This window comes from Mauremys mutica, chromosome 11, assembly GCF_020497125.1.
Source record: "Mauremys mutica isolate MM-2020 ecotype Southern chromosome 11, ASM2049712v1, whole genome shotgun sequence".
Taxonomy (NCBI): Eukaryota; Metazoa; Chordata; order Testudines; family Geoemydidae; genus Mauremys; species Mauremys mutica.
Window position 1 is genome coordinate 33,862,935 of NC_059082.1, and position 12,142 is coordinate 33,875,076.

The 12,142-nt window shown below is 38.7% G+C and overlaps 1 protein-coding gene across 1 annotated transcript in view; it reads right to left on the reverse strand.

The window, feature by feature from the left end:
- Positions 1-960: 960 nt before the first annotated feature.
- HERC1 (HECT and RLD domain containing E3 ubiquitin protein ligase family member 1) overlaps positions 961-12,142 on the reverse strand; it is a 217,162-nt gene continuing 205,980 nt past the window's right edge. The window contains exons 68-78 of the mRNA XM_044979291.1: positions 11,382-11,484; positions 10,354-10,523; positions 8,788-8,926; positions 8,309-8,478; positions 7,704-7,873; positions 7,038-7,203; positions 6,398-6,474; positions 5,334-5,586; positions 4,929-5,081; positions 2,897-3,202; positions 961-1,626 (exon numbers count right to left, since the gene is read on the reverse strand). Coding sequence (XP_044835226.1) covers positions 1,441-1,626; positions 2,897-3,202; positions 4,929-5,081; positions 5,334-5,586; positions 6,398-6,474; positions 7,038-7,203; positions 7,704-7,873; positions 8,309-8,478; positions 8,788-8,926; positions 10,354-10,523; positions 11,382-11,484 — 1,893 coding nt within the window. The 3' untranslated portion in view covers positions 961-1,440. The remainder of the gene's footprint in view (positions 1,627-2,896; positions 3,203-4,928; positions 5,082-5,333; positions 5,587-6,397; positions 6,475-7,037; positions 7,204-7,703; positions 7,874-8,308; positions 8,479-8,787; positions 8,927-10,353; positions 10,524-11,381; positions 11,485-12,142) is intronic.

Genomic DNA, 12,142 nt, shown 5'->3' on the forward strand with positions numbered 1-12,142 from the left:
CCAGTCCCCCAGAAGTATCGATGGGGCTCTTGGTGGTGGAGGTGGGGTTACCGCCGAGGATGGCATGCAGCTCTTTATAGAAGCGGCATGTTTTCAGCACCACACCAAAGCAACAGTTGTCCTCCTTTGCCTTCTGATATGCCTGCCTCAGCCTCTTGATTTTAGCATGACACTGCTGCATGTCCCTTCCATGCCTCTTCTCCTGCATGCCACTAGCAATCAGCTCGTAGGTATCAAAATTCCTACGGCTGGTGCAAAGGTCCAACTGCACAGCCTCCTCTCCCCATATATTTAGCAGATCCAACAGCTCCGGTGTGCTCCACACAGGAGCATGTCTGCTGTGTAAAGCTGGCGTGATCAGCTGGGAACAGGCTGTGTGAACTGTGCATGCTGAGCAAACAGGAAGAGGAATTTCAAAAATTCCTGGGCTTTAAAAAGGGAGGGGGCGCATACCTGTGTCCCTGCAGGGCAGCAGAGTTCAAACTGCTGACCAGAGCAGTCATGATAAGCATCATGGGACACCTCCTGGAAGCCAATTAGGGCAACATAACCAAGTGAGGTGTCTACACTGACGCTGCGTCACTCTAACTACGTCGCAAAAAGCTCTATGCCACTTGTGGAGGTGGTTTTATGATGTCAGTATAGCAGGGGAGTTGTATCAGCGTGAGGAGCACTTCAGTGTATACACCTCCACTCTTTTGTCGACAAAAACTGACTTTTGTTGACAAAACTGTGTATAGACAAGATGTAAGTCAATGTTGCAATGTTATTAAAATGCTGGTATACTGTTCAACATGCAACGCACAGTAACCACATATACAATGGGTATTCATCTGCAAATAAGCTATCTGACACTGTTTCAAACATCCTAACAGATTTGCTGAGAAGTTTAAAAGTCTAAATTTATAAATGTTGAATAAACTCTGTAAACAGTTGAAAACAACACAAAATCCCCCCCACTCATTCTTGTATTTGCTTTATTTTCTCTGCATAAGGAACCCTGCACAGGCAATTCAAATTAAAACAAAATAAATATAGGACTATTCATGTAAAACTGTCCTTACTAATGAACAATTATACACAATGTACAACTCTTCATGTTCACTGGGAGGGCTTACAAATGTACCATTCCCAACAAAAAATGCACCAAAATGGCTCCATGCAAAATCATCAAAAGTGACCAAAATATGGAAAAAAAAACAACTTACTGACTGCACTTTTTTGGGGGTTTTTGCCCTTTTTTTTTTTTTTTAAACAATCACCAAAAAATAAAAACATCTAATTTGTTGTTACATTTAGAGTAACTAAAATGTGGCCACTGCTTATTAATGTCTGTTTATGCTCCTAAAACATCTATGGTTACCATAAAATTGTGTCAACATTGAATTGGACTTAGGGCACTATTTGTAATAAAAGGAAGATGATTTTGTTCACAGAAAGTTAATAATCTGTGTCCGAGCCCTCCGCATTGTCCACATTGCGCGAGAGCATGTAATTGTCCATATCTATAGACCTGCAATTATTGATTGCATACCGCAAACGCTCTGCCATGATTAGTTGACTGGAGTATGGTGGAAGCCTCAGTTGAAAGAAACAAGTCTGTGAGGTAGGCAAGCTGTCATAAGGCTGTGGAAACAGACAAAAAGTAGGACATGGATAAAACTGCAAAGGACATTAAAAGGTGTAGCAAATTCACTATTTTTCCCTGCCCAAAAAATAACTAAAAAAAGCACCTCTCTCTCATCCACAATAAGGTCTCATTAATCAAGCCAACAAGGAGTAAATAATTCCTCTTAACAAAAAGACAAGACTAGTACCATCTTACATTTTTATAAAAATTTTCAGCCCAAAATAATTAACACACCACCACTACCGTCCACCCAATAAATGATTTCAACCACCAATGACATGCATCTATTTTAAGAGTGGAACTTTCAGGTGTTTGTCTACTGCAATATATTAAATAATAATTTAGACCAAGCAGTAAAAATTTTGTATCCAATTGAAACTACAGGAGGCATGCAGGTAGATATATTACAATTATCCCAAATTAAAAAGTATGATTAATTTCTGTTTAGAAAATAACTTCTTAAAGTGCAGAGCTTAATTATTAGGAGCAGCAAAATATTATCAGTTTCTACTTGCTATCTAGCTTTCAAAATATCATGAATATCCCTTTCAAGGTTCTTTTCATATTATGATAATATGGAGGAGGAGTGTTCCAACTGTAATGTGAATACTTAATTTTCATGAAGCTATATCCATAAGGTAGTTTTAAACACAGTTAAATTTGTTCTAAATCTTAAGAAATAGCTGCAGTTTTCAACTAATGCATTAGAAGCCAGTGAGCTGCAACTGTATTTCTTGGGGTAGTGTCTGAATCTAGTGGGTTTCCACATGGGTAAGAGGGTGATATTTGGTGGCAATTGACATGCCAACAGTTTCAGCAGCTCCATTTCTATTTTCCATTTTCCCAAGTCATTCTATAATGTAGTATATTGAGAACTCTGTCATAGAGACGCAACAAGACTTCATTAGGTTTTTTTGGTTTTTTTTTAAATCTTTAAAATACTAAATCAGAAAATGTACTGTAGTAGGAAATTACTGTAGATTAAACATGGTGCAATAATTCACACTGTGTTTAGACACCAGCCTGAACTCCACCTAATAATTACATTTACACTTTATATGTTCAAAGTGCTGAGTGAATTACACTATAATTCACGCAATGTTAGGCACCATTATATAATTAAATCCTATGGCTCTAGCAGTCAGAAGTTCATTCCATAATGCACAGTGCCTCTGGGCTTAATGTTAGTGAAATTTACCGCTTTTTGCCAAAGGATTGATTAAAATGGACAGAAATGAACAACATATTAAGAAAATACTATCTTACCCTATCAACCTTCATTATTTGGAATCGCTGAGAGATATCAGCAGTGTTTGCTGGCAATCGAGATCTTCCTGACACAAACCTCATGAAAAGGACTCTTTCCTCATTTGAAAACTCTTCGAGGGTGTGCCAGAACCACTGAACTAACTGATGCTGTTCATCAACCTCTCTGTACCGCACAACTTTCTTCAGGACCTCAACTGAGATTTCTGGCATTCCACAAACCATCTGTTCCAATTGCTTAGCCGTCAGAAGAGACAACAAGGGAACTGGAACAATCCAAGACATTCCTTCTCTCACAGCAGCCACCTTTAACCCAAAAAGAATAGTTATTAAAAGAGTCATTACACTTATTTTGGATCCTTAGCACACAACCTGTATGCAAAGATAAGACTTTGAGAATGAATACACATGTGGACGAACAAGCTAAGACAGGGGTCAGCAACCTATGGCACACGTGCCAAAGGCGGCACACGAGCTGATTTTCAGTAGCACTCTGTTGCCAGCCTGGGGGGCTCTGCTGCTGATCTGGGGTACCGGCTGCCGGCCCCTCTCAGCCTACTGCCAGTCTGGGGTTCTGTCCACCGGCCCCCTGCCAGCCGGGGTCCCGGCTGCCAGCCCCGCTCAGCCCGCTGCTGGTCTGGGGTTCCGGCCATAAGCCCCTTGCCAGCCGGGGTCCTGGCAGCCGGCCCTGCTCAGTCCGCTGCTGACCTGGATGGACGGAACCCCAGGCTGGCAGCAGGCTAAGCGGGGCCAGCAGCCGGGACCCCAACTGGCAGGGGCTGGTGGACAGAACCCCAGACCAGCAGCAGGCTAAGCGGTTCAGCTCGCTGCCAGTCTGGGGTTCTGTCCACTGGCCCCTGTAAATGTAAAATGTATTACTGGCACGCGAAACCTTAAATTACAGTGAATAAATGAAGACTTGGCACACCACTTCTGAAAGACTGCCGACCCCTGGGCTAAGGGTACAGTTTAAGTCATCACCTAAATACAAAAAAACACGTAGTAATGCATATGTCTCCCTTCAAAGGATAACATTCCCCCTCAAAAACTGTTGACTTGAGAATTATCTTTCACCAAAATGATTTTATAGTACTTTCATGCTAAGAAAACACCTCAATAAAACCATCTAAAAAAAGTGGAAGAGTTATCAACACAAATGAGCATCTGCTAAACCAAAAACTTTGTTGCCAGAATACTGCTAGGACTGGGATGAAACCATGTTAAAAAAAGGGTCTATCTCTGATCTGAAAGACTCAAGGTCTTGGGGTCAGTATTGAGAGGGCTACTGCCCTAAAGTGGAACAGCCATGTGACCTTGTGTGCATCTATCTTTGGAGAAAGAGGAAAATTAGTTCCCTAGTGTAATGTTAATGTATTAAGATACAAGGCCCTTATTTGATTTGTATAATGCTATTGTATAAGTGACAAAATAGCATTTCAGCAGATGATACAAAGGTATTTACATAGATTACTACATACTTTTTCAATCCACTTATTAAAGTGTTTACAGTTACTATTCAAAAGCAGGTAAGGTAAATATTAAGCAAAAATATATCCACGAAAGCTCATGCTCAAATAAATTTGTTAGTCTCTAAGGTGCCACAAGTACTCCTGTTCTTTTTGCGGCTACAGACTAACACGGCTGCTACTCTGAAACAAATATAATTGCTTCCCAATGACATGTACTGCCAGATTATGTGCTGCTGTAAATGCAGGGTTAAAGGTGCTCAGCTTTCTGTGTGATCCCCGTTTTGTTTCCCAGTCAGTTTAATGATCTCAGTGAGGCAATTCTGATGAATATAAAGCAAGTCCTCAGTTTTTCAGTACTCTTGCGGTCTTTCTTAACATTCTAGACAGCTGGGTAACAACTGAGCTGTGAATCAGATTTAATTTAAAAATGATTCACAAATTATTTGAAAAAACACAGAGGAAAAATCCAATAAATGTGTAAACCAAAATCTTTGTTATTTTTGGCATATTGTAATTGTCACCATCCAGTTAACAAAATAGGTAGAGTTCAGTGAGATTCTCACCTGACGGTCAATTTCATGAAGTCTGTACTCAATTGCTCTCTCCACATATTCTTTCCTGTTTGAAAAGGTAAGTGGGATACTGTTCCCACCAGGAATTATGGGAACCATTTTACCATCAGCACTTTGTCCGACAAAGGAATCTAGAGGAATCATCTATTAACAGAAAAGAAAAAGTATCGTGCAGGATAAGATATTTGGGTAAAGTATTGAATTAAAAATTACCATAAATCACTTAGCAATAACTATGAATATCAGATTATATCCATCTGAGGCAGTTATGAGGTGTCTGTTACATTAAAGTATAAATGCTACCTCAATTTTTTTTAAATTAAGGTCAGTCTACAAAAACAACTGGATTCAGAATATTTGTGGGGGAGAGGGAGGAAGCATATTTCCATATCTTACCTCATGGAAATTCTCTTCAGTAATCCCACTGTCTTCAATGTGAAGAATGCTGTTGAGGGTCTGCACATACAGCAAGTCCACCTCCTCTAAATCTTCCAAAGTAAGTGGGATACAACAAAGTTGCTTCCAAACCATTGGGGCCAAATGAAGATCTAAAGGCTTCTTGGTACGAATCGCCACGCCCATCAGAATGCCTAAGAACTTAAACTGCATCAGATGTTCATCTAAACAGGCTGAAGAGTTAAAAAGAAACCTAAAAGAAAACAGAAACAATGTAAAGGCTTCAATAAAATCAACCTCTCACTTCTTCATATGGCTACAAGTTAAAAGGCAGCTATATGCAGGGCAAGATCCCCAAGTTTACCATAGCAGTATTCGGCAAATCTGGAGAAGGGGAGAATAGGTAGATTGATGTTATCTTTCTGCCCTCTCTTCCCAAATCCAGAAAGTTGCCGGAGCCAACTGGCTCCAGCCACAAGCTAGATCAGGGACGCTCAACCTTTTTCTTTCTGAGGCCTCCCTGCATCATATAAGAACTCCATGGCCCACCTGTGCCACAACAACTGGTTTCTGCATATAAAAGCCAGGGCTGGTGTTAGGGAGTAGCAAGAAGGGCAACTGCCTGCGGCCCCATGCCACAGGGGCCCCTGAAAAGCTAAGTTGCTCAGGCTTTGGCTTCAGCCCCAGAGTGGTAGGGCTCAGGGCTCCAGGCTTCAGCCCCATGTGAGTCTAACGCGGGCCCTGCTTCGAGGACCCCAAAACCTGGACCCCTGGTTGAGAGCCACTGAGCTAGAGCACCTTCAGTGTTGCTTTAATTTATGCTCCAGCAAACCTAGCTGCTATAGCTGCCCCTTGGGAACCATTACCTGCAGGTGCATCATGCTCTGGCCTTGCCCCTCCCTCACCTTGAAATAACCCCTACATAACAAGGGTGAGAAAGAAGAGTGCCCAGGATGAAGCAATCAAGAAGCCTCAACATTTGTCAAAACAGCTGTTACAGGAAATTTTTTCTTCCATTTTGTCAGTTAATAAGATGTAATAAGATGAAATGCCGTCCAACTTACCTATCCCTATTGTAGCCTACTTCAGCAGTAGCATTTGGAGAAGGAATAAGCAGGTCTACCACACCAGTTTCAAGTTCCTTAAAAATAAAAAGAAAAGTACTTCTTAAACATTATAGTTCAGCATATTGTATTATCTTAATGATAATTTTGCCGGAAGAAGCATTTTAAATTTTTTTGTAGGAAATCAGCACACGGTATATATTTTTACCATGATAAAACTAGAAGAAAATAACAGAATAATCTAAGAACCAGAAATCTGTGTCTGATTTGTGATGGTATTTTATTTAAATTGATTTTGCTGCATTTCTGAGGCTAGCACAGAATAGCTATGTACATACTATAGTGTAAGCATTTAATGGCACCATCATCAAGCGTTAACATGGTATGTAAGACCTGCTGTCCTCCTCCCACGTTGTGGAAGATGCATGGTGGCCCTAGTGTAGCCTGAGAACTGCGGCCACTCGAAGGCATGGCCAAGGAGAAAGATTTCTTTCCTTCATGCAGGCACCCAGTGCACACACTAGTACACAGGCTGGGAATCAGATGAGAAGACCTGGGCCAAAGTGCTGCACAACAGGAAGTGATCATAGGAATTGAAAAAAAATCGTGTGCTTTGAGATATTTAAAATATTTGTCATACCTGGCACATTTCTGTAATAGTGTCATCAAACACGCCCCCAGCGTCATCAGCCCCTTCTCCAACCAATTTCACTTTCCAGGCACGGGAAGGTAGGCGAAGATCTGAAGCATTCAGCTTTACCACTTGTCTTGCTATTTGTACAAAAATAGGCTTACATTTCCGACCTCTTCAATGAAAAAGAAAGTGACAGAAAATGTAATTCACAGAAAGATCACTTTTGTATACTCTAAAGGCTTGTCTACACAGTAGGGTAACGCGCATTACAGGGGTGATTTCTAAAGCACACTAAAATATTGTGTGTTAATTGGTCCAAACAGAGCCATTGTGGTGCGCACTAGAGGCTCCAGAGTGCACTTTAATGGAAAGCGCATGAGAGAGAGCGTTTGGTACGTTATAGCAGGGTCTACATAGACCGGCCGGCTCCAGGTTTTTTGCCACCTCAAGCAAAAAAAAATAAAAAAATAAAAAAAATCCAGAGTGCTGCCCCTTGAAAAGTGCCGCCCCGAGCACATGCTTGGGATGCTGGTGCCTAGAGCTGGCCCTGAATGCACAATATATTAGCATGCTTTAGAAATCACATCCCCATACCATGTATTAACCTACTGGGTGGGTTGACTTAGGGCTTGACATCAAATCTTTCACAAACACAAAGGAGCCAATACTGACCTGGTCGATATTCTTTTTACAGTAATTTGAGGCCCGTAGTTTTTCCCCTGAACCATCGTTTTTCCAATGGAGCGTACCATGGGAAGTGTGTAGACTCTTGGTGCCAATAATGGTCTTAGTTGGCCTTGGACTATTCCCCATGTTCCAGCATTGTAATGAGATGTGCTGTTCTGTAATACAGCAGCATATGCATAAACATAAAATGCTTTAGTTTATTCATATTAATTCCAATATTTCTGGAATAAGAATCTCCATAATTAAATACTACCTGAACTTTCCTCATAATAATTCAGAAACTGATGAAAATATACAAAAAGAACTACATAAAAAGGGATTTTAGTCTTACCAGAATCTTACAAAATGTTTCTCACCAATTATAGATGTTAGGCTAATGGGTTTATGACATTAAGATACTGAAACGTCAAGGTTCACATAAATCAGAATTTATTTAAACTATTTTTGGGAGAGATTGATTTAATGAAGTTTTTATTCTACAGACACAAAGACAAGAGAGCACTATTACCAGAATTGGATTTTGGGGGAGTACACTTTGGTGACAAGGCACAAAAATAAATTTGCTAACTCATTTCAAAATAATGTTTTACCTGGTTATTGGGGCTGAGATTAAGTAATCTCCATGAAGAGTACATGAGGTCTGAAAAATGGTACAGCAGTCTGAGTCTCGCTCTCACTGTATGAATGCTCACTTCCTTCAGTGCCCCATACTGTGGTGGAATGGCATCAGGTAAACCAAGCTGTAAAGGCACTGACACACCTACCACAGAAAACAAGAAATTATTTCATAAAGTGCCTGATCTTGCTCCTCTTTAAGCTAATGGCAAAATTTCTGTGGGCTACAGTGGAAGCAGTTTTTGGCTATAGTGAAACAAATTTTAATAGACAATAAAAGATATTACCTCACCCACCTTGTCTCTCTGATATCATCCTGGGACTGACACAGCTATAACAACATTGCATACAATTTTAATAGGTTCTTGCTGTATTATACTGCGTACAGGGACATGCACTAAAAGCTCATAAAAGCTGAATAAAATTATAGTACAATCAATCATCTATTCTTCACCTGGAGCTCTCGGTGGGACAGGTGGGGCAGTCCAGGCAGCACTGTGACAACGTCCTGCTGAGATCTGTCGAATATTCTTTCCTTGTAGAACAGTTATTAAGGTTGGTTCTCTGACATGGTTGGTATGGCCCAGTCCAAGCTAGCAATTTACAACAGATTTAAAAAAGGATGCATCATGAGGTTCTATTAATAGGACCAAAAATTAGCTTTATTATTTGCAAAATTCTCTAAGCAGAAGTTCAAAAGGAACAGGAGATGAAAACTGGTAAGATGACACTCTCAGCATATGCTGGGAGAGAAAACTTTTACTAAAGAATGTGATATAGCATTTACTAGCTATATTCCTCTAATATATTACACCTATGATTAAAGAAAATAGCTGCCTACATCAGCTAAATCACATTTAATGAATAAAATGACATTTAAATACAAAATGGATAAGCTATTCCACATAATTGTGACCTACATACCTGATAGCTTTTAGACTGACTAATGGTTTATGATTTGGACCAACTTTGTACTTGGTGTTTTGCAGATTAAAAAAATATATATATTTTGTGACTCAATGGTTCATAATGACTGTTTAATAATGATTATTATTAGTGTGTTATTATTTCTGTGTTTGCCATTTAAAGTTGGAGTTTTTTTTGTTCTAATATATAAACTCCCACAATAGGCTTTTAAAATGTATCCTCTGTAAAAGAAAAACATTTATTACATGTATTAGTTTTTCCTGCTAAATCCCATTTGAATTTCATATTCTAAAGATATAAATAACTGTATAAAAGTTATAAATCATTGACGTTGCAGTGGAGGACATATAAAACTAACAGTCTTTTAGAATCCAGACTATCTATTTTTTTTAAACCAAACAAATGTTTACCCTGCCATAAAAATACAATACTTTCACTACAGAGGAAGTCCAAGGTTTTTCCTTTAGGGATTAATTCAAAATAGCCTGCTCACTCAAACAATGCTGATGTACCAATCCCTCCACTATCCTCGGAACACCAGTTGCACACACTTCAAGCCTCCTGCTTAAATCTGCAACCCACAAAATGGTAAAAATGCCATCCCATAACCCAAATCCAACAATCCATGAATCTGCAATGGTTTGACAGGTACCATTGGGTCATGGACCAAAACAGGCCAATAACTACCGCAACAGACCATGAAGACTTGCTGATAGCAGACCATGAAGACAGCTGGTCAAAATGTTCAAATTTGACATTTTTTGTTGGAATTTAGATTTTTCCAAATGGAAAAAAAATTGATTAAATTTTTACAGATTGTTTTCAAGTTTCAAATTCATTGTAAAAGTTTTTTGTTTAAAAAAATTAGATGAAATTTTGAGAAATTAGTAAAAAAGTTTCAAAAAATTTGTGACATTTTCACCACGTTTTCAATAATCTCTATTATAACATTTTTAATTTGGGGGAGAGCGGAAAAGTGCCAATACCGCATCATATTTTTCTTTACTTACTCTTCACTAAAAGATTCCAAGTGCATCTAGGAAGCTATACTTATTCTCATGAACACCTGAAATAAACATGATATTGTACACACCTGCCCTTCTGAGTTGCTACCCCAGGCATACACATCACCAGATGATGATAAAGCTAGTGTATGCTCTGCTCCTACAGCTATATCTTCAATGAAGATTCCTGACAGCACTGGAACTTGCTGTGGTCTGTTGTGATTTCGAGCTCGGCCCTCAGGCAAGCCAATCAGTCGATCTAAAATTGCACAAAAAATTCTCATGTAGTACATATACACAACAGTCCTTTCTAAGGGTTAATTTTATTATGGGGAGAGAGAGACAGTATTCATGTAAGTGGACACTAATGGCATTGGCTAGAGACAGACCTAGTGGGCATTTATTTCCCTGAAAAGCTTTGTCAGTATCCCTCAGTACTGATCTGAAGTTCCTGCTATTTGTATTTTAAGCCTGATTCACCAATCACACCTTTTGGTGCTAGACTGTACAGTGATTTTGTGATTAAGGTTGATGTCCACAAGGAGGTAAATGAAAAACATTCAATGAATTTCACTTGGAGCCTCAATTCTATAGATTTCTACACAGCCTCTGTAAGTCCATGGTTAATGACAGTAATTGAACATGGGTACCATCTATTACCTCTGTTCATATCAAATTTAATCAAGATTCAGGAAAAAAAATCTGTAAGGTTACAGGTAAATGAGGTTAGTGTTTATATTAAGTTTGTCTTCCTTGAAAAATAAATACACAACTATTAATTTGGACTTTAAGAATGCGTCAAAAAGTAATTTGCTTCAGAAGGTCACATTTACATGAGGCTCTAGCACAATCTGTAGAGTAACACTGAATTGTGATTTCATATATTTTATATCTAATATTCTTCCTTTTTACTTTTAATGATTATATTAGTGGTTATGCAACAGTGGTGGGAATTATAGAGTAATAATTGCCAAGCCTATAAATTATCGCTTATGTACTGTATGGTTGGGCGAGTATCATATGGTGGGGTCAATTATCTAAAACATTATTGGCTTCTATATATCTTTAAATGTATGAAAGCCTACAATATAGAAATCCCTCTATATGGACAACTTACCTTGTCCAAAAGTATATACATGACCGTCTTTTGTCAATGCAACAGAAAACTGAGTTCCACAGGCAACTTTCTTTATTCCAATTCCACAAAGAATATCTACTTTCTGAGAATAGGAAAGAAAGAGCTAAATACTGTTCTATGAGTATACATATAGAAAGTAGACAAAAACTCCTCCATTTCCCCCTTCCCCCAAAAAGTGGTTTATAATTCTCAGAAAGACAATTTTTATGTTATAGCCTTAGTGTTGTTATTGTATTAAACTTGAATGTATTAAACAAAGACACTACTTTCTTGTAAAATTTAATTATATTAACATATTAGTCCACATTAAATGAGTCTGAATGCATCTCTATACTGAGGTAAAAACCTCTCCCCTTCAAGCTAGTCTTCAGGTTTCTACTATTTCTAGAGTTGTAGAAGGGTGATTGCTATGGTTTATAGAGACCATTGTGGCAATTATTAGTCTCAGTTTAACAGAACAATTGATAATTGTTTGCACGCTAAGCACTCAGTTAGGAATTTTCAATGTAAGCTGGTTGCCTAATTCCCACAGGCTTCTTTGAAAACCCAACCCTCAGATACCAGTGTTGTAAAAATACCAGCTAGTGATTCATGTAACTATACTAGTCAATATATTGCCTTAGTAAAATTTTCAAAAGCAGCTAAGTCCCACTGAAAGTTACTTATGTCTTTTTGAAAATTTATATCATATAAAAAATTAAACAAAATAAGAAGTTGAAAATTTGCAAACACACATTTAC